Below are 22,817 nucleotides of genomic sequence, written 5' to 3'. Positions count from 1 at the left end.
TGTTCCAATCCGCCGACTTTCGCAAGAACATCGTTAAATTATAAAATGGGATTCTTTTTGTTTCTTCTTCAAGGTGGACTTCTTGTATCAGTTCTGGAAGATGAAGAGGAAGGCCAACTTCAATCAACCTCTGGTGACCTTAAAGAGGGACGAGGTGGACAACCTGGCCCAGCAGGAGCAGGACGTCCTCTACAGACGCCTCAAGCTCTTCACACACCTCCGACAAGACCTGGAGAGGGTGAGTCGTGTGTGTGTGTGTGTGTGTGTGTGTGTGTGTGTGTGTGTGTGTGTGTGTGTGTGTGTGTGTGTGTGTGTGTGTGTGTGTGTGTGTGTGTGTGTGTGTGTGTGTGTGTGTGTGTGTGTGTGTGTGTGTGTGTGTGTGTTTGGTATAAGGCCTGTGTTTGCACACGCTCAGTGCTTGCTGATATTTAAGGGGTCATTTAAATTTTTTTTCCAAAATGTTTAATTAAAATGATCATTGATGGTGTCATTTAAAGTTGATTTTTGCTTTCATGAATATTAATGTTAAATGAATGAGCCGCCTGAAGGATGGAGGCATGATGAAATGGCTGAATAATATATTGAGTGAATGAATGATAACCCAGTGTTGAACATTTTAAGTGAAGAATCCACCAAACGCGCTGAATTCATTTGGTTCTTCTTTGTGATTTTGTTCACTGTGACAGTTTATTCAGTTTATTCAAAAGTCAGGCGGCACAGAGGACTTTTTTCAGAGCTCTTTTCTTGCTAAAATAATGTGTGTTTTGGTTCGTGTGCTTCTGGCTTTGGGACGGACGGACTTCAAATTCAGTCTCAGGTGACACAAAGCACAGAAATAGCGAATGCATGTCTCTTGGGATTTAAAAAGTTACAAGGAGAATAGTGTAGGAGGAGGTGGTACCAACTATATATATATGTAAACTTTTCAAAGACTCTAAGTATTTGTAGTCTCCTCAGGCCTGAAGATATATGTCTCAGATGCTAGCTGTTCAGTGGTCACCACCTGTTGGGGAGTTCAGGCGGATCAGGTGATGATGGATTGCTGCCAGACTGTAATGGTAAACCAAAATCTGAGGTCCTTGTCGGCGAGGTCCTCAACTCAAAGCTGCAGAATCATTATACATGCACCTGTGTGAAGGTAGGATACAGGAAGTGTTAGTGGGTTATGTTCAAAGTCTCCCTTGTGGAGGGGCTGCTCAGACTTGTGGTGGCAACCGAAGAACCAGTTGGTGAAGGAAGTTGTTGAGCTGAAGAAGGAGGCTTTTCGGGTTTGACCCTAACCCGACTGCTACTGGGAAACCAAAAGGCCAGCAGCTTCTGTGGAAGACATTGACCTCTGTGGACAAGGCGGAGTTTGATAGTTGCACATTTCTCTGCCAAAGGGGGATGCGATTAACTCCAAGATGTTTGGGATGTTATTGGGCTGTCTTGGTGGACAGCATTCTTGCTGTGTTTCAGTCTTTATGCCAGCTATTGTAACTGATTACGTTCTTTTATTATTTTAGGTTTAGGGTTACTTTCCCTTCCTATTAACAGTGGAAACTATGAGATTTTTTTACTTTATTTCTGGCATTGAAATTGTTTACGGAACATTTATGAACGATTCCAGGAAATAAAAGTAAAAGAAAGACGTTTGCATGCAACGTGCGGTCTGCTTTCTGGAGCTGCGATCAGGAATAGATTATCATCGTGACCTCCAGTATCAGGTATTTATAAATGCTTACTGCAGTTTTCAGGTCAGTATTCCTCTACTGCCTTCAGTAACATGGCTCACACTTGGCAGCTGAATGCTAACCACTATGTAAATTTCCTTGCTCGGTTTCTCGGATTGGTTGCGCCCGTTCCCATAACCTCACTCCAGGGCTCATGTTCGCAGTGCACTGAATGGCATTCACTGCAGCGGTGCTCCCAAAACCTCTTTCTGACCCTGCAATCCACCCGGCAGAATCTGAATGACAGCGGGCTGCCCCACAGCCAAACATCTACTCCACCCCCGAGTTTAGGGGGGATACGGTTAAAGAATCTTCATTTGGCTAAGAGTAAGACAACCTTTAGGCAATTAACTATCAACCAAATGCCCCTCTTTGTAACAAACTAAAAGAGTAATATACATACACAGACAAGAGTTCATCACCGGGTGACAGGTTTTAATTGATCATTGGCGTTTACATTTAATCTCAGCTGGTCATACCATTTAAGTATTTCCGATTTCATAATCTAGATTGAAAGTTCACCGTGCCATCGATGTGTTTTCCTCTTGTTATGCATCGCCGCAAAATAATGGAAAGACTCAATTATGAGTGACTGCGTTCGATGCATCGTTTTTTTCTGTGATGGGGAACATTACTCTACGGAGGCGTTTGTTTCCTGCAGACTTGCGTAACCGAAGCCGTACCACAGTGGTCTCCGGTGGTCAGGGTTTATTGATTGTTGAAGGCCAGGCTAACTTCCTGACCAGTCAGTGTATCTGTAGACTCCATAACAATTCTCCCTCCAGACCACTTCTTCTTATTGACGTGTGTGTTGTAGAAGTGGACCATACCACTTCAGGTCTCTAAGGTAAACTCATCCCATCAATAACAGCTAAAACAACTGAAGAGAGTCAGTGGAAAATATCATCTTATTTAGCATTGATCTGCCAGGATGTGAAGCACTGTAAAAATGTTAAACGTTGTGTAATAGTGATGCTCGTTACCCGGAGAGGTTGGAAGGAGATTTACGTTTCTAAAACATTTACATTGCTACGTAAAATGCTGTGGAGCTAACATAAGCAGAGTACGTTAGCACACCATGAACTAGCGTTAGCGCTTCTATGCTACTGACTGTATGCACTCAGAGCTCAGTGTGTCCCACAATTCATCTGCTGCGCCAGACCAGATGTTTTAGGACTGATGGTAACAGACAAAGAGGTTGAAATGTATTTGGCCTCCACAGATGTCGCCATAAATATCCACTATCAGATGTTCTTTTTTTCAATGGTTTTGATGCATACCGTATGTTCCTCCCATAATTCTTTTATCAGACGGAAACCAGTTCAATTTAATATAATGTAATATAGTATTATGTCTCTCTCTTTCTCTTCCGTCTCTGAAGTTGCAGTGCATTGAGCGCTCTCGGTGTTCACACGCAGGATATCTCAAACACCGCCAGGACTTTGTCTGAAGGAATCTTTCATCTCATAATTGTGTTGAGGCTTCGTCAAAGCGGTTATTAGTCTGTTAGCGCTGCTACGATTGCAGATCAAGACACGGGGACGTTTGTTGCTGGGAGACCGTGTCATCGGTAGGTGACATCCTGCCCGCCATGTTTACCGGCGGTTTGAACGTCAACAAGTTGTTGAATCTCGGGGCTGCTTTCGGGAATCGAGCGGCGTTCCTCTTCAACATCGCTCAGCCGTCTGACAGAGAGAGAGGGGGATTGAGTGTGTGTGCCGCTGGCGGGTCTCCCATGAGGACGATTGATCATCAATCGAGTGTTGACAGCTCGCCGCTACTCATGCGAGCGGCTGTCGATGCACAAGCTCTGTTTTTCTTCTTCTGTCTGTCCTTCCACCTGCTTTTCGCCTCATGATATCTGCTTCTGTTTCTCACAAACAGAGGGCTTTCTCGTTCATATCTGACCCATATTTTTAACTCGTATTACTATATTTTGGCTCCATTCAGTGTTTTCAGTGGGGGGTTTTTTCTTCTTCTCTCGGTTCAGGTGTGATGTCTCGTCTGTGGAGATGGACGTGTGTTGTGTGCGTGGCATTGTGTTTGTGTGTCAAGGCGAGTGTGTGTAACCGTGCGTGAGAGAGTATTCCAATCATCTCTGATTTGCTGGCAAATTGAAAAATCCCCTCCATCCTTCCATCCCGTCATCCCTAGACCCCCAACCCAATCAGACCCCACGACCGAACCCTCCAGCTTGCTGCTTTTGTGAATATACGTGTGTATGTGTGTGTGTGTGTGTGTGTGTGTGTGTGTGTGTGTGTGTGTGTGCGCGCGCATGTTGGTGGTGAAGGAAGAATCCGGGGGCTAATGTTGGGGTGGATTATCCCCCTCCTCTTTCTCTTTGAAGTGCTGCCAATGGAACGAATTGCACCGTGCTGTCCCTAATGCACTGGTGAGCTTTCTCCATTTCTGCACTCCTCTCCTGAGTGTCGCCCAAAACTCCCCACAGCACCTCCTCCCCTTTCACCCGCATCACTCATCCAATCGGCGCGCGACATGCCGAAGCAATGTGCCGCGCAGTGATTGGGCGGTGTAAGTGATCTGCTAGATGTTGCTTCTTTTGTCTTTTGGCTGACGTGGTGTTTTTGGATCCGGCTAAAGGTGTGTGTGTGTGTGTGTTAGAGGGTTGCTTGTGTTGAAAAGGTTGTCGGTGCAAATCCCTGCACCTGCTGAGGATGTCTACAGCAGGAGTGCCTTGAAACAAACCTCTGTTGCCCCAGATGTCATGAACCATAGTTCACACTGGGGCAGATTAACACTTTGCTGGTAAAGGAAATATTAAATCATCCATTTAAATAAGTAATAGAGTGTAGAGCCAGAAGATATATTGTAAAAATTCAAAATGTTAGTCATGTTTGAGTAGAAATGAATGATTTTGTATGTTAGCTCTCAATTGAGCTGACTCTGAAAAAACATTGTTCGCTATTAGCTTCAAGCAATTTATTTGAATAGCTGATGTGTTAATTTGGGCAGAGCCAGGTTAGCCGTTTCCCCCTGTGGACCGTCTTTATGCTAAGCTAAGCTAATTGCCTCCTGGCTTTAGCTTCACACTTTACAGACACGAGAGTGGCAGCAATATAGTAGATATTTCACCCAGCTCTACCCACTGAGTTCCCAGGCTTTTGCTTTTACATTGCGGCTTTCTAGCCTTCCGACCACTCAAAGCGCTTTACACTACGTGCACACATTCATTTTAAAAATGTGGGGTTCAGCATCTTGCCCAAGGACACTTTGACATGTGGACTGGAGGAGCCAGGGATCCACCGATCCTCCTTTACAACTCTTGAGCCAGGGCCGTGTTTTCCTACGAGAACGCACAAGTTTATCCCCAACTTAACGACGCCGTTAAAAGTGGAGAAACATTCACTGGCTGGGTTTTGGAAAGTAGTTGAGATGAGGTTAAGTCCTGAAGCAAAGGGTCAGAGTTTTAACTGGAGAAGTCTGCAGAAATTGAGGCGAGCTGGGTGGGGAGTGCAGGGTGGCGGCTCAGGCTCTGGAAGCACAGGGATAAAAAAGAAACAGTCTGGACTTTGCAGTTAAAGGAAAGGACTAAAGACTGGAGGAGAGGTGGATGAATCAGGGGGGAAATGCCAGGGCTCGGCCCGGGCCAGGAGACTGGGGAGAGCTGTGGCTGACGGAGGTGAAGCAGGTTTGAAAGAATCCCTTTTCCTCACTCATTTCCTCTGGCGCGTTTTTTACGTCTACAACTACTCGAGTCGAACAATTGCAGTTAGTCTTTTCCCCTCCCGCCAGTGCGCCGGCGCTCCGGCCAGGGCTGGCAAAGCGTCTGATGGCACAGTGCCCGCTCTGCGCCCTGCCCTCCGCTCTCTCACGGTGAAGACTTGGCAGCACACTCGGGCCCAGCAGGTCAGCAGTCCCACGCCCAGGAGGCCCTCGGAGCGGAGCAGAACAGTACGCTTATGAAACACTGCACTTAATTCCTTAAGGGGAGAGAAAGGGGAAGTTTTGATCGTGAGCAGCTAACATATGTTTTATATATCTTCTTTCACTGCTGAGCAGTCGCAAGCGTAGCAGAAGGAGTTTTCATGGAAAAGAGACCCGAGAAAGAGAAAGTAGGGATTTGGGAAGAAAGTGTTTTTTGGCAGCCAGAGCCAAACGCGGACAGAGGGCAGCACTGGCAGCCCCTCCAGCCTTTTGCTGCAGGTTTGGAAGCAGCAGGGTGCTTGCGTACCGATACCTGACATTTAGACTCAGTCCTTTCCTTGACTGCAGGTTTACAGTTTCAGAGTTTGTTTTCTTTCCACACACCCCGTCCTTGGTGCTCCACTCAGTTTAAATCGAGCAGAGAGGAAGTTTCGAAGCTGAGAATAAGGGGGAAATGCATGTGCGCACAAGCTTGTGACCAGGTTTGCATTCACAGTGCAGTGAAGATAGGCAGGAAAAGTAAAAGAGAAGCTCTGTCCACCTCTGAAGAAGCTAAAGACAAAAAAGCATCTCAGATTGCTAACATCTATGGATTTCCTACAATATTTTCTGCTTGTGTTGACTCAAATCCACGATTCATGAATGCCAAGATCCACAAAACCCACCAAAGAAATCTTCCAACTTCTCCAATTTTATTATTTTTTTAACAGAAGGAACCACAAAAAGGCCTTGGACTCTTCTCCCAACTTTAATTTCTTTACTTAAGTAATCTCTCTATACAATCGTCCAAAGACTGCGTTATTTACTTATTTATTTATTCGATATTCATAAATCGTTTGTTGCTCGTAACATGTAGAAATCAGTCTTTACAACTACAAACAGAGCTATCTCTTTTTAATATCATGTTTCTGCATTAAATCTTGTCATACAAAGATTTAAATACTTTAAATATTGTTGACTATTTTTGTTCGACAAAAGTTTAAAATGCAAAGTTTCAGCACATTTGTCAGTCTGCAGACTTTTAACCAAAAGGATAAAGCTAAATTCTAGTTTGTGCTGGTATAATGAGATCATGCATCTTAATCTCATATTATATACACAAAGATCTCAACATAATCTCAGAGTCGCTTCTCTACATTTTATACATCAGGTTTTTCTCAATTTACAAGCAATATTTCAAACTTTGAATGAATTTAAAGCTTTAAAGTTCAGTTAACTGTAACAGCCATTTGCATTTGTGCTTCATTGAAGTCTTTACGAGCATGCAGGACGCTACAGCTCCTCAGGTCTCCTTTAACAGGGTTACCGTGTATCCTTAAAATGTCCTAAATTAGAGTTAAAAAGTCGTATTTTTTAATTCTCGTGAAGCTCAGAGACTTGCCATACAATTTGCTGCAGGCATCCAGGGACGCATATACAGTACATCTGAAGTTGGGAATACTGACTCGGAAATATCGACTTCCGACTTGCAATGGATTGCAGCATTAGACCACCGACGCCTGCCAAATGTCTGCACCCTTCAAACTCCACACCCTCAGTGTGTTACACTGGCTTCCTGTTGCAGGTTTGTAGTGTCCAGGATATTTTGTCTGACTTGACAAAAGAGCCACAGAAGAGATTTTCACTGGCTGCCTCTTCGTGCCCAGCGAACTGAATCTGATGTGTAAAATTGGAGGAATGTGCACCTCAGAGGGTTAGTGTGTGCAGTGTATGTGTACCGTACTCCTCGACTTCTTCTAATACCTGCTGCGTCTCCCCAAAGTAATTTCCCTTTTCATAGCCGGCACATTCATTCCAGCTGAAGAGAAGCGAACGGATCACAAAGAGAAAGAGACTGATGAGGGAGAGACTTGCAAGGTAGCGAGGGATTTGTCATTGGTTCATTTCTAATCATTACATTTAAACACGGAACCGTCCCGCACCTTTCTGACACCCCTTCTAAGCACCCTGCCCCTCACCCCTGTGCACCGTACACCCACCGAGCCGCTCGCCTGGCATGCAACCGCCTCTGGTCTTACGCAACGTTAGGTTAGGGTCAGGGAGAGGACAGAGACGTGGAAACAGTGACACCGACTCTAGTGCTGCGCCTGTTTGGCTCTCCATCGTTCTCTCTCTCGCTCACAAACACACTCTGATTTACAGACACACAGTGAAGTCAACTTACATGCTTCACTACCACTTACATGGACGCATTTACAAAATCATTCATCACCCACATGCGTACCAACACTGCTTGCATACATACCCTCGTACACCTACACACTTAACCACACATAACTGCAAGGTGGTGGTGGTGGGAGGGGGGGGTAGGGGAGAGGTTGTTCTAGCTGCGGGCCAGACGGGCCGAGTCATGCAGCAGACAGACCCACCCTGTTGGATCAACGTCAACCTGGCTCCCCACACACAGCTCTGCTCCAAACCTAATACTGGCTCACTACACACAATCCTTTCTTCTCCGTCGTCTTCGTCGGTCCGTTTCCAAGATGCTTCGGGGTGTCGAGCGAGAGCCAAGACAAGGGCCTTTTTCTCTGCAGCGGCAACCATTGCTGTTATATCTCAACATTCGACTGTCACTTTTAAGTGTTTTAACAGCCAAACAGGGTTTTTTATTTTGTAGATTCAGGGGAAGGACCTGGTTGGCTTTCTCCCAAAAGTGACCGGTGGAGTATGGTAGACTCCTGAGGGGGAGCAGTCTGGCCCTCGCTGTACTCTTTACGAGCCCTCTGCTGCAGGATTTTGGCCGTGTTCGTTCTCGCCGATGAGACTTCCCAGACATCAAAAAGATGTTTTGATCGATGGCAGTTGGACGTAGACGTAGGACGTTGAGGCCCTCAGTGACTGTACTAATCAAGGATGATTTATTAGCTTGTTTCACATTTTAAATCAAACTAATTGGGGTTAAAAAAATCATCAGGATTGCTTTATGTCATTCATTTACAGGTTTTGCTTTCTCACTAACATCTCATTAGGTGAAAGCCTCCCCAACCACCAAGGTCAGGAGATACTGTTGAGACCTGTTACCTTGTTTAGTTTTTTATAAGGTCGTCTTCATGGGGAAGAGTGCAATTTATACAATCTTTTATGTATTTCTTGGGATTGGCTACATAGCTCCGGACAACATATCATTGCTTTATGAAGTTATGAATGTTGCAGATGTCGTATATATTTTTAATGGGACTAATAGGTCCTCCAGTCATGAAACACACAACCATTGTACTTAAGAAAAGAATGATTAAACCCATTTCAGTCTTTACAATGCTTTTTCCTAATTTGAAATGAACCCCTCTACACTTCTTGCAAAGCAATAAATGTGTTTTAAAGCTACAGAAGGCCCCTAAACTTAAAGACATATTTACATACTAAATAATATTATACTGCAGCTGCTATGCAAAAGCCATCTTAAATCACAGTAGTATTTAGAAGAAATAACAATTTGGCACAGGTTCTCAATAATGATGTCCTTAATTTGTTGCAAAGCGATTGATGGGCAACAGAACAAAAAAAGATTAAACACATGCCAGAAAGAATAAAACAAGAACAGCAGTTTTAAAAATTAAAAAATAAATGATTATTTGAGCTGCAAATGGACCAAATTAATGAAGAAGAGACGCTTAAAATTAAGTAGGGAAAAGGGAAAGCATCAATTACTGCAGAGAATCTTACATATACAAGCAGGAGTTAAACTATGGAGTTTCAAACGTTTAAAAACATGAAGTATAATCTTCAGATCAATTCTAAAAATCTACTATAAATGTGAAAACGCTCCTTCGCTTCCTCCTCTGATCTCCGCGGGTGTCTGGCTGCATCACTCTGTATGAGCTGAAGGCTTCACACCTTCAGGTAGCCTGAAGCTCCGTTCACTCTGCTACACACCGCCTGTTGAGATCCACTGCTGCTTAAAAATGCTGCATGCTAAGCTTGACTGTGCAACACGTCCCCGAGACTCCACGGCTTACAGCAGAGCCGCTCCTTTGGCTGTAGCCGAAACATGACACGCTGTACAGTATAATAACGGTGAAATGCTAATCAGAATAGTTGATCTAATAATGACCAGCTATTGCAAGTACTCATCTCAGATTCCAGCACGTTCTCACTTCCAGCCTGTCAAATACTGACGCTCCAGATAACCCCTCTAGCATCAAAATCAAAACAAACTGCTTTGTTCACAGAAAACGTACAGTTCCGTAAACAAAAATGATGGAAAAAAAAAGTCAATGTTGACTTGGCTTCACACGTGACACGAACAGAGGTCTCCTGAGTGAAAGTCCCGTGTTTGTTTGACCCTTTGCACTCGTCTTTATACTACGTCAGTGGGTTATTTTTGACAAGAAAGAAGAATGTATGGAATGAAATACAAGATGCTGCTGATGAGAGGTGGTTAGAGTTAAACATTTAAGGCACTAGGTCTGTGTGAGCGGGTTTCCTGCACACTGTGGTCTGGAAGCTCTTCTTTTTCACTCAAAGCTGTGACCTAATATGACGCATGTGTGGCTGCTTTTCTCTCCTAATCTTTGGTTTGGTCACAGTGTGCATGATGCACAAACGAGGCTTGTGATTGATTGCAGGTGGAGGTGCTTGATGAACTTGATGATGAGTTTATTTCTGATTCCCTCCCATTTTTGCTTGGAGACATGTACTTTTTGCTGGAATATGCATTATGCCACAGTACAGGACTCAGAAGGAGCAACTTTCTCCAAAATGTCTCCAACTCTTGGGGGAAACAAAGCATCTGCTCCCGTCTCCTTCGCCACGTTTGTTTTTGGAAACAGATTGATATTTTTTTCGGGACATTTGCCGCCTGGCTGCTGCAGGACAGGCCAGGCTCACGCAGCCTCTTTATCCCAGCTAAGTGTCCCGGTAGTCTGGCCTCAGCTGTGCACCCTAATGGCTGCCGTTTAGACTGCTCGATAGTGGCAACGATGACTCCACTCACCTCCTATCACTCGGCCTCTTACCTCTTTATATGTTCTCTTACCTCTTCTGACTCTTTCCTCCCTTTTTCCATAGATCCACGAATACAGAACTTTTAGTTGCTATCTTCCTCCTTTCATTCTCTCCCATTTTCCTTTTTATCTTTTTCTTCTATTTTAACACCCTCTCTCTTTTCACCTGAATCTTTATTTTCATTGCATCCTCCTCTCTCGCTCACTTTTCTTCCTCCTTCGTCTCTATCTATTTCTCTCTCCATCTCCTCCTCCCCTCTCCCTCTTTCTCTCCCTCGATATCCTCATCCTCCCGCTGCCCCTCTGATATGAGCTCTGTTGGATGAAATAAATATGAGGCGGACGACAGATAAATATTTATAGCTGCTTCGGCTGTATAATTTTGCGCGTCAGTGTGTCGTTGCGCAGTGTGCGTGTGTGTGTGTGTGTGTGTGTGTGTGTGCGTGTGTGTGTGTGTGTGTGTGTGTGTGTGTGTGTGTGTGTGTGTGTGTGTGGTATATGTTTTCAGACCCTTGGCCAGTGCAGGTGCCAAGGCTGCTGCGGGGATAAATAATTCACTGGAAGTTAAACCTTGAATTCACATCACTTTGACGGGACAATAGGAGCAGCATGGCGGCACACACACACACACACACACGCACACACACATGCCACCTGGCGCTGTGTGTGTGTGTACCCTCACACATTTAGAAATGAAAGCGCACATCCTTGTGCATACACATGTTCGACACATACACTAATCACGCATGAAAACACTCTTGTGCAAACAAGTATGCATGAAATTTAATGCACAACTGTAAAACTTAAATACTCTTATAAACATGCACATAAGCCCAGTAATACACACCTCAAAAGCTACACTGTATGATATATATATAACTACTGTATGTTCCTGCTGCACTGTGTGTGTGTGTGTGTGTATTTAAGGTTTCCATTGGATTCTATTTCTGTCCGTGTGAATGCATGAACGTGTGTAGTTTTGAGTTTTTTTACCCGTGTCAACCATCTCACACGAGGCTCACTAGCCGCGCTGCACACAGATAGGGGCGCGTCAATAAGTAATGAGGGCGATATGAGGCCCCCCTCCCCCCCCGAGTTGACCCGGGCCTTTAATATTTTACAGTAGGGTCTCTCAGGCGGTACCGGCCGACACACTGCCACAACTCAACCGCAAAATCTCACTTCACAGGACTCGACGGCAAGCGACGCCCTCTGAGGTCCAATTTAAAAGCCTCCTCTGAGAGCCTGTCAATGCAGTCGACTCAAAGAGTGCTTCACATAGAAGATGTATGTAAGATTAAAAGGTCTAAGCATGTGGAAAAAGGAGTTGTTTTTGCGCTTCGGGATCTAGTCCATCTCAAACGATCAGACTTCTCAGTGCGGACAGTCTCACGCTCGACACAACAGCGCTTCTTAATGCACAAATGCAACTACATTCAGAATTATTACGAGGGAGCGTTTTGAAGCATACAACTCTTCATCTTCAAATCCAAATGTGCTGCTGACGACACAGACAGCAGAGAAACAGAGAAGGACGTTTTGCAGGAAGTTTCGGTGCTGCCGCTCAGCGTAGATCAGCTCAGCAGGCGGCCAATCAGGTTTAGTTTTCATTATATTCACTCACAGTCAGAGCAAGCAAGATTTCTGTCTCAAAAATCGAGCTGCCAGACGTGTTGATTTATCTGTGTTTTACTGCTATTTTACACTTGGCGTGTGTTTAGTGTTAGAGTGTGTATTTTTGTTGACAGCCCACAAAGTGGTGAGAGCATGATTTCCATTGAGGACAGTCGGTGTCATGAAGGCAAGGAACAGAATGTATTAGAGTTGGACATAGAATCTGTTTTCCATTTGGCTGTTTAGTTAGTTTTCTATTTAAAGTAAAACTTCTTAGATAACGTTAGATCTCATAACCAAAGACAGGCTGTTCTTTTTTCTGCACATCAAAACCAATAAACAAACTTTCTCTCAATAACAGGCACACATTTATTGTTTGCCATAATGGTTAACTGTGTCCAGTTTAAATACGAACGAGCTAAATTACATTGCAGACATACTTCGGTGATGGTATCACGGCTGCCTCGGGCACATTTTAGTGGTTTTGTGAGCAGTTTTATGACCTGCAGTGTAAACAGGCTCTTGACCGGGCATTTATTGGAGACGGGTGTTTATTTCCTGGAATACGAGGTTCGTCGAGGCTGCCAAAGGACGCATTTATGAGATGGTTTATGGAATTTATGTTAAAAACATTTTTTTCTCAGGGTGTCATTGTAGTTAGCTGAGGATGACGGTTAAGAATCATAACACAAAGAAGCATAGAGTTCGACGTTTGTGGTTTCCAGTTTTGCAAGTTTTGCATTCTGTGTCCTCAAACAGTTTGTTTTAATGTTGATGAAATGGTGCGATATGACCTCATCACCTTCCAGACAGTCTGATAGTGGCCTCTAGTGACTCAGCAATATCTAAAGTTCGACCAAGCACTGGAAAAAAACAACAACTTCTTAGACCATCTTACAAAATGCATGACGAATTTACTTCTTTGGTTTACACCTGCAGCACAAAGCGTCGTCGCCTTCTTTGACACGTCCTTCTATATGGGTCGAGTTGGTTTGCTGACATTGTGGCAGACCTCTCGCACTGAGGACGGTCCGCCATGCTTGACAGTCGTGCCGAGAGCCCCGTCCCTCCGGGGGGGGGGGGGGCAGTAAAGCTCATGATCGGAGCCGCGGGCAACCTTCACCCCGGGCTGACCTACAGCCACCACAGGGGAAATGCACTTTGGCGAGGGCCGGCCAGCCAGCACCGGGGGGGGGGGGGAGAGTTCCCACGAGGGGATCCTCCACACCGAGCGGCCGTCCCTGAGCTGCCGAATCGAATCCCCCGGGCAGATGTTTTCAGGTCATTATGAAACTGTTGTGGTACTACTTCGGCTGTAGGTAGTATATCAAGCGGTTTGTTGCAGCCTGACTTGTTTCAGTGAATTTGCCGACATCGGACGTACTGCAGTGGGACTATTGTGCATGGGCACATCGCAATGTCGAGGCTGAAAAGTTAAACACTGCAGCTCAAGTCTGAACCCTGTCCAGGCCCTGCTATTCACAAATATGAAGGTGTGTTTGCTCATCACTTCAGTAGATCAGATACTTTAACGTTGTTGCAGTTTTAACGGTACGAAAGATATATTACCAGCTGTTTACAGGTCAGTCATCTTTCTGTTAAAAACAGTTTTTCGGATCATCAACCAAGCAAGTAACACAACAGACGTCACCCGCTCCCCACGATCAGATCTCTATACCCGGGCAGTTAGACATGGAACGACCTTCATCACTCAGAGCACTCGACAGCCCTCTCAATAATTCATTGACAGTGTCACCGCATACCAACAATAAAGCTTTACAACATGCTCAAATTCACAGAGAGCAACTTCAGGTCGGTTAATGGTGCGAAGAGGTTTTTAATCTGGTTTTAGGAGGGCGGTCTGATGCTGAATTATGTCGTTAATGTATTATGATCACCTGCTTAACTTGCTTTGACGCTCTGAGCAGACCAAAGTAGCTGCCAGCGTACGATATCCACCCTGCTCTCTTTCAGCGGGGAGGCTTGTCCTCAGTCTGTAAAGCCTGAGTACAATAAATTGAAACTAATTGGGAGGTTTTGAAAGATTACAGTCAGCCGGGCCCACCCAGTCGGGGCCGAAAAATCCATCACTTCCCTCACCGAGTTTCGCCGCAAAGCTCCCAGCACAATTTTACCAACTTTTCCCCGCACGCTATAATTTTGTCCCAGCCAGCCTCTCACACCATTATGGAATAAAGCCTCCCCGCTGAGCACCCTGTAGCATCTGCAAACACATTCCTCAGACCTCCACTTACCCCTGGCTGGCCGGGCAATAAAACATAGCCAATTAAGCTTTACTCCACGCTGTGTGAAGCCCTTCTCCTGCTGCTGAGTGTGATTTGAGTCTGAGCTACTTCCTCCCTGACTTCCCCTCCTCTGAGAAGAGGTGAACGGAGAGCAACCTCTTTCCCTCCGCTGCCCAAATAGTGTGAAACGCCTCTGGAGGTAGCTCCGCCACATCTGTTCATTAGGGCTGTATTTCCCATTGTCGATATCTCACCATCCTCCATGCTGCATTCCTGTACCGTGCAAGAGACGGAGGAAGTTTGACTGTGACGCTGCATTTGAATATGTAGGAGCTTCTTCTAGGTTCTGTGTGCATTTACGAGAGATTAAAAGTGAGGACATATTCAAAGTGTTACAATCTTATTTGAGTTGACTTTCCCTGTACAGTTATGTAAAAGGGAAACTAGGCCACTTCAAATGATATATGATCATAGGAACATTTTGAGCAGAAATGCGTTTCCCTGTCTGTGCTTTCTTGCGCCGCGGAGTTAGGAGTTATACATCTTTCACTGCAAAATAAATTGATGTGTGCCGTCGGAGAGGGTGAAGAGTCTCATGGTCCAATGCATGAGAGTTCTAATCCCTGTACATGTTTTCTGTAAAACGTTTCTTTTTGTACCGGTGCATGTAGAGTGCAGAATTACGGGCACTGCTAAAAAATTGTTCCTGCACCACCGAGCATTATCAAAGGGTATTCTGAGCCCGACAAAAGAAACCAGAACATGTATGAAAACAGGACCAGACGTGAAATATGAAGTCAGTCAACCGTCCTAAACTTTGCATGACCAGGTTTGTATTTATGTTTTTTTATATTGCTTAAACAATTATGTTACATGAAACAGTTCATTGTTCAGTGATTATAAGGTTCAATAAAATCCACTGAAACACTGTGTGAATTAATGTTCGCTGTATTTCAGTAACGTTTGATGATTGTTGTAATAATACAGTTTACCGGGATGTTTTTGGAATAAAATCAATTAGGAATTTTCCAAATTGTGTGGTAAGTAAACATATTTCCTACTTTGTGCCATAAAGCTGTTCAGCAGATATACCAACCCCAATATGAAATGTAGTGATGCTGTCATTTGTTTATAATAGTAATGTAGTGCTGCTGGCCACCAGTAGAAGACTTTATTTATGTTGCACAGCACCAGTTATTCCTTAAGGAACTGTGGCAAGACGGACTGGAAGTATCCAAAAAGCTGCGACCAGTCTCTTCTTTAATCCTGTCGGGGCTTATGCACGCTGCGTGCAAGACGGGCGATCCATGCTGTCTGGATACATTGTCAAGTGAGATTTTGGAGACAATTTAATCCCTCACCAAATCCTGTTTTGTTTGCTGACATGAAACAGTTTGTCCAATAAAACCTCAATCCAGTGGAGCCGAGGGCTTTGGAGTAATAAGGTTTTCATAACCGGGATTTGATCTTTACATATTTGCTATTAGACATAGTGTGGGGTGTACACACTTCTCCTCTCATTTTAATTAAACTCTTTGTGTGTGTGTGTGTGTGTTTGGCCTGTTTGTTGCTCTATTTTCCACCCCTCATTTCTCTCCATTCCTCCCCCTTTTTATCTCTACATGAACTGTGCATGAGGAACATAAAGAAAGGAGAGGAGGGAGGGAGGGAGATAAAAGACAGGAGATGGGTGAGAAAGAGAGGATGGAACAAGGAGGGTAGGCAGCTGGATGAAGGAGTGCAAGCAAAGGAGATAGGAGGAGAGGATAGTGCACGTGGAAAAATGAAAAGAGCAGCATGTGAATAAAGAGAAAGGAAAGGAGGAACAGGAGTACAGTGTTGGTGTCACAAGGTTTATTCAGAGTTTATCGCTTTGGCAGAACTCCAGACTCCCTCGTACTCCTCCAGCAGACATGTCAGTGTGTGTGTGTGTGTACGATGTGTTTGTACTCCTGGATACACACATGTAATCTTACACGAGTATCCACACTGTGAACGTTTCCACACGTACGTGGATAAAGAAGGTGATGCGAAAAACACACACAACTAAAAAAAATCACATTTTGAGCTCCGATTGGAGAATGATGTTGCCATGAATCCCAGGTGGGCGTGGCTACGCTGTCTGTGACTTGACGAGCAGGAGCTAATAAATCATGTAGTTTGTGTGCGTCTGGAAGTGATAGACTCCGGCGTATGTGCTCGATTGTGGTGTATGTGTTATGTGTGTGTTGCACATCAGTCTGCCGTATCCAGCTGCAGCAGCCTCCACTGTCTGCCTGTCTGACCCACTTTCCTTCTCTTCTTCCCTTGCTAGCTCCTTCTGTCCGCCCTTCCCTCCTCCCTCTATCTCTTTCATATGCCCTTAATCCTTTCTTCCCTCGCTCCTTTTGTGTGTCTTGTAATTTTGAACTCGCCGAGTTCATGACACCGCATGTCATTCATTTCATGTTGTACGTTTATTTGTTTTCCCTGTCTGTGTCTTGTATCTCTTCTTCAATTCCCAGTGAAAGCTTAGCTTAGCTTCTGTACTATGACGTCTTTCATATGTTAAACTCATCATTTGAGCAGTACAGTTACAAACGGGATTCAAATAAAATGCTTAGAATCTGATTGGACTGCTCCAATCTCTGGTTCTGGAAAGTAAAGTCTTAAACTTGCATTCTCTCTAATGTCCACCAGGGGGCGACTCCTCTAGTTGTATAGAAGTCTATGAGAAAATGACTCTACTTCTCTCTTGATTTATTACCTCAGTAAACATTGTAAACATGAGTTCATGGTCTCAATCTCTAGTTTCAAGTCTTCTTCAATACAGCATGATGTTCATTTAGTACATTATGGTCCATTTAGAGTCAAACAGACCATAAAGCAGAGTATGATTTAGGGGCGGGGCTACCTTGTGATTGACAGGTGGCTACCCCTACCAGAGCCGTGTACGGCGTCTCTACGTCACAACTTCGCAGTCCAAATATGGTCACTTCCGTTCGCTGGTTGTTAAAAACCAAGATGACGACAGCTGAACTCGAGGCTTCAAAACAGTCAGCAAACCAACGGGTGACGTCACGAAGACTTCGCCCACTTTCTATATACAGACTGTGGAGATAATGAGCTACAGAGGACTGTTGGCTCCAAAGTCGAGGGAGAGATGAAATGAAAAATTTGAAGACTTGCAACTGGGACTGTGTCTGTGCAGCGTGGGCAGATCATGCAGCTTAACCTGCGCTTGAGCTCCCCGTTCGCTAGTACTGCCCGCACTGCAGTGACACAGAGTCGGTGGAAAATTCATCTAATCATCAACGTTTCCCTTGAATGAACTAGACCTTTGTTTTGGAAATGAATTTTGCCAACTGATATCGAATCACACACCTCTTCCTATGTCTCTCCATGTTGCTCTTTTAGCTACTGAAAACCTACAAACCATGAAGTGCGCTTCTAAAAGTCTTTGACTGCAGGATGAGTCTTGTAAAAACAAGGATTTGATGACAAACATTTAGCATTTAACAAGAAATAAATGAACAATCACAACAGAGGCACTAGATTAAAGATTCAAGATCTTGAAGTTTGAATCAAAGTTTTACGTTCAGCACCAGGTGGGGGGACCACAAGAACTGTGATTTGGCAGGTTGTGTTTTCTGATGCTCAGTGGAGACGGTTGAAGAAAACATTGAGGAAGTTACAGACAGTAGTTTTCCTTTCCGGTCCACTCCCCAGCTTCTACTGTCCACATGTCAACGTGTCCTTGGGCAAGAAGACACTGAGCCTCAAATCGCTCTTGATGGTTAACCTCTTTGTCTGTTCTTGGTTTGTTCTTGTTTGGCTGCTCATCCCTCTCTCTGGATGTCTACTTGCCTCACAGCTGGTCTGTCTATATAGACTCTCTCATATTTATTCATGAGTTATCCGTCTTCTGTTTTTAAACATTTATCAACCCAAGATCCAAATTAATTCTCATGTTTCGCTTCGGGTCCAACCCTGCTGTTGCTGAGGGAAACGTGAAGTGACCCCACAACCAATGTTAGATCTCTACTGAGGTCAAAGCATTGTGATAAAGGTATTTAAAGGTATTTGTTCTATTTGTTTGTTTGTTTTAAGGTTAATAAGAAATGATGTGTTTTATATTTCCAGCTGCGGAGGTAGGATTGAAATAAAGAATAACTGGGAAATAGCGTTTCTTTCTAGACCATGCAGAGTAAAAAGAAAGGAAGTCCTTCGGTACACAGGACCCGAGATATAATAAAATGTATATCCCCCTTACATTCAGGCCTATTGAATCCAGATATTGCTGCTCTTATCTTGCGGGCACCTTACATGCTTTATGATCTATTTCGGGTCGTGACCAGTAGTTAAAGAGCAAAGATAAAGCTCGCTGGCCAACGTTCCCCCACTGGGAGCAGCGTTATTGCTCTGCGCTCTGACAGCTTCAGTGGGGGAAATCGAGTCACCAACTGTTTTAGGGTCCTCTGAAGGGCACTGCAGAGGGAAGGCAACAAATTCACACCGAGCCACTTCATCTTCCAGGTAGCTAAAAGATTATCTGAAGGTCTTCACGATTCACAACGCAGATAATTGTGTTGCTGCTGCCAAGATCTGGCCTCTGTTATTTCAGCCCACAGTATTTCGTACAGTCTGTTTATGTTGCAGGGGGCTTGTATAGAACTTGGCAAGTCAAGGCAAGCTTATTTGTATAGCACCTTTTAAACACAAAGACATTTCAAAGAGCTTTACATACGGCAGGAGACAACATTTAAAAGAGTATGAGCAGGAAATAATGAATCAGCTTTGATTACAAAAAGAAAGAAAGGGCTTCAGCCTTGATTCAAAAGAGTCTAAAGTTTGATCCAGATATGTGTTTCTTAAAGCTAAAGGCGTCTTCGCCGTGTTTAGTTTTAACCTTCACAACAGTAACCAATCCGGTCCCAGAGGACCTGAGTGGTCTGGAGGCTCTGAAGAAGCAGAGCAGAGATGTATTTTGGCGAGTAATGAACGAGTAATAGTATTTTAAAATCAATCCGTATACGCACAGATAGCCAAAGCAGCAATTTGAGACCTGGAGTAATGCATTCTGCTCCTGAGCTGCAGCTGTCTGATAGCTGTCTGCTATCCACTTCATCCAGCCTACCACAATAAAAGCATTGCCAGAGTCTCGTCTGACTTTAATCCCTTAGTGTTCACTGTGTTTTTAAAGTAATAGTTTTGGGAAATAAGCCGAGAGAGACCACCCACAGAGGAAGTCCCAGCTCCCAACTGAGAGAAAGTCACGTAACCCCACATACATCTGCAACTCGTTGTTTTTGAACAAACAAGATATAATGTGTGAGCTTTACATACACATAAACAACAAAACAATGGGAAATATTTTCAGGGAAATATTTTGCATTTTCTTGCTGTACAAAACTATTCAAACCAGCATAAATGTAGATTTGGACATGAGAGGCGTATAACTCTAACTCTCGACAAGAAAGCAAATAAGCGTGTGTCCTAAAATGTTAACTATTCCCTTAAGGTGAACAATAAAGCTTGTGTTTGAGTCCTTTTGAAAATGTGAATATATATATATATATATATTATATATATATATATATATATTATATATATATATATATAATAGCCAACGGCATTGGTTTGATAGCCAGTGACGGATCAGTTCCTTGTGTCTTTGTTGGCTCTCTCTTTGTATCAGGTTCTCAACAATAAACTCCTGTAGCAGATCAATACTTCCTGATTAGCAAGCTTCTTCACCAAAGATCTGTGTCATATGCATCAATACAGGATCAGTAGCTTCACATGTCGGTGGCGTTTGTTTTGCGCACCCACCATGGTTAAAACAAATCGCGTGTGTTTCTCAACACACTTCACGGTCGAGATATTTGTCAACCATGAACTAAACTTTCTTTTCTGGCTCTCCGTTCAACAAATTTACGTCTCTCCGACAGGTTTTCATTTTCATTCATAAATGTGTAATGTTGTGACGGATGAGGATGCCAGGTGGGAGAGTTCTCCAACTGTCCCTGAAGGATGATGAAAAGGATTTATGACGTGTTGCACAGGCTATTTGGTTTGACGGTGCAGGTCACTGGGGTGTTATATCTCTGATTGTGGAACGAGAACCTTTCCAGGCACCTTTTACAAGACATACTTGACATTTTCTTTTAGATATGTTTTCTATAGTTTATTACCAGTATTGCGGTTTTGTGTAACATAGCATGAGGCAAAGTCTTTGGTCGTCTTGCTTTTGGATATCTCGTAGCCACTCTAGTGATCTATGAGAGGAACAGACTGAAAGAAAGACTTCACACTGATCTGAGCTCTCGCTTTGTGTTTGCTGTGGGGATCTTCTCTCTGGCTACAAGATGTGAAGCTGTGGAAGCTTGGATTCTACTTCTATAAATAGAAATTTATATTCCCAGGATAAATTCTGAGAAGTCCTTTATGCAATATTGATATTTATCTGATGTATGAAACTTGAGGAGATCAGTACCAATATCCAGCTCTGGTGTTTATTTATTTTTCTTTGCGATGTGAACAACCGCCTGCATTTGTTTTGGTTGAATGATTTAACCTTTTTTTATAGCTGTCAATAATTATTGATGTAAAATCAGCACAATAAACCCAGCAATGTTACTAATAGACGAAACATACTCAAGCAACATGTGACAAATTGATTAACTGATCTTGTAATCGCTGCAGAGCTCCTCCTAAAGCAAGCTGTCTGCATTTAAGTGCACACTCCAGTTAGATTATTCCAGTCGGGATTGTCTTGTTAGTAATTAACCCAGGCTCTCCACACTGGGGTTTGGGGTGATATTGGGCCAATTAAAGATCAATAATCCCGATCTTTAGCTGGCTGCTTCCTCTCAGTTGTGTCTGTGTGTTTCAAGGCCGATGAGCAGTCGATGGTGCTCATTAGTAAGCAGCACAGGTTTGTAGTCGATACGCTGGGAGCTGAGAGCGTCGGGTCAATATAGATCTGAGCTGGAAGTTAGTTGGAGGAGTGAAGAGAGAAAGAAGCTGTTATCCCATTTTTGTTTTTTAGCATATTTCTACACTTTTCACTCTCTGGCTGAGAGATATAATAGATTGGTTTAAAACAATGTGTCTGATTGTTTTGTGTCGCACCATCTTTATTGTATCTCTTCCTTTCTCTCTGTATGTCTGTAGCACAGCAATTTACCACATGTCACATATCACATATCACTTATGTCGATACCATGAAATCCATTTTTAGTCACCCACACACACACACACACACACACACACACACACACATACATTCCCTCTCTGGTCCCACTGGGTTTATCTCTATTTTCGAGATCAGTTTGGGAATTAGTTCTGACGTAGCTGCTGCCTCTCCACCCGTGGCAGCTTGCGCACACACACACCACACACACATACACACACACACACACACACACACACACCCACACACACACTGTCTTTCAAATGCACCTACACACAACCACCGAATGGAAAGACACTCATTAAAAACTGTATGTTTCCATCCATCTGTTGTTATGCACATTTTGAAATTGTGCATTGAATAGTAAAATATAGAACGACAAATCTCTTAAAGCTGTAACCGTTACCTGGCTGAAAAGTGGAAGAGAAGGCATATTAAAACAGAGAATATGCAATAAATGCTGATGGAAAATGTTCTAATAAATGGTTAGCGCTCCCCGTCACGGTGTCATGGCTCACTGGGACATTTGAATATAACGGAGCCATTGTTAATCTTATTATTAACATCTCTGCTTTTCCTGCCATGACAGGTCAAAATGTCTCCTGCGCAAAAGGCCCATTAGAATTTTCAGGGATGTTTATTGTTCAGAATTGACTGTCGCGGTTGCTTTCAATGTAGTTTTTACTTGTAAAGTTTAAAATGTCCTAACCTACCTGACCTGATCACATATCTCAAATTGTCAAATTTGTGTTTAAATGTAAAACCAAAAATCAACCAAATCATTTTTGTTTGTAAAAGTCCAGTACCAACTGCACTTCAGTAGATCATTTCCATGGCTGACCTTTTGAAAATGTGCTTAATTTGGGCAATATTTAGATGGAAAAGTAGCTAGTAACTCCCTCTCTCTGTCACGTACACACACACTTTCCCTTGTTTTCTTACACCCACACACACACACACACACACACACACACACACACACACACACACACACACACACGTGGTGCCCTCCAGCCAGACACCTGTTGAAGTAATTAGAGGTTGATGACAGCCAGTGCTCTGCTGACCCCTCAGTGTGTGTATGTGCGCGCGTGCGTGTGTGTGTGTGTGTGTGTGCGTGCGTGCGTGTGTGCGACTGAATAGCGAGGGGGAGTGTGAGAGCAAGATATACAGTCAGCAAGTGGATTGTGAACATGTGTGCTTATAGTTTGTGTACCATCGTTGTTTATGTGTGTGTGCATTC

General features: G+C 43.8%; 1 protein-coding gene across 4 annotated transcripts in view; it reads left to right on the top strand.

The window, feature by feature from the left end:
* The window catches only part of jade2 (jade family PHD finger 2), a 162,024-nt gene that overhangs the window by 95,329 nt on the left and 43,878 nt on the right, over positions 1–22,817 (top strand). For all 4 annotated transcript variants that reach the window (XM_076101398.1, XM_076101400.1, XM_076101402.1 and 1 more), the window contains one exon: positions 74–238. In XM_076101398.1, coding sequence (XP_075957513.1) covers positions 74–238 — 165 coding nt within the window. The remainder of the gene's footprint in view (positions 1–73; positions 239–22,817) is intronic.

The sequence above is a fragment of the Anarhichas minor genome, unplaced genomic scaffold (genome assembly GCF_050575085.1).
Source record: "Anarhichas minor isolate MPS153535 unplaced genomic scaffold, ASM5057508v1 ptg000027l, whole genome shotgun sequence".
In the NCBI taxonomy this organism is placed as follows: Eukaryota; Metazoa; Chordata; class Actinopteri; order Perciformes; family Anarhichadidae; genus Anarhichas; species Anarhichas minor.
This window is presented reverse-complemented; position numbering and strand designations above follow the sequence as displayed.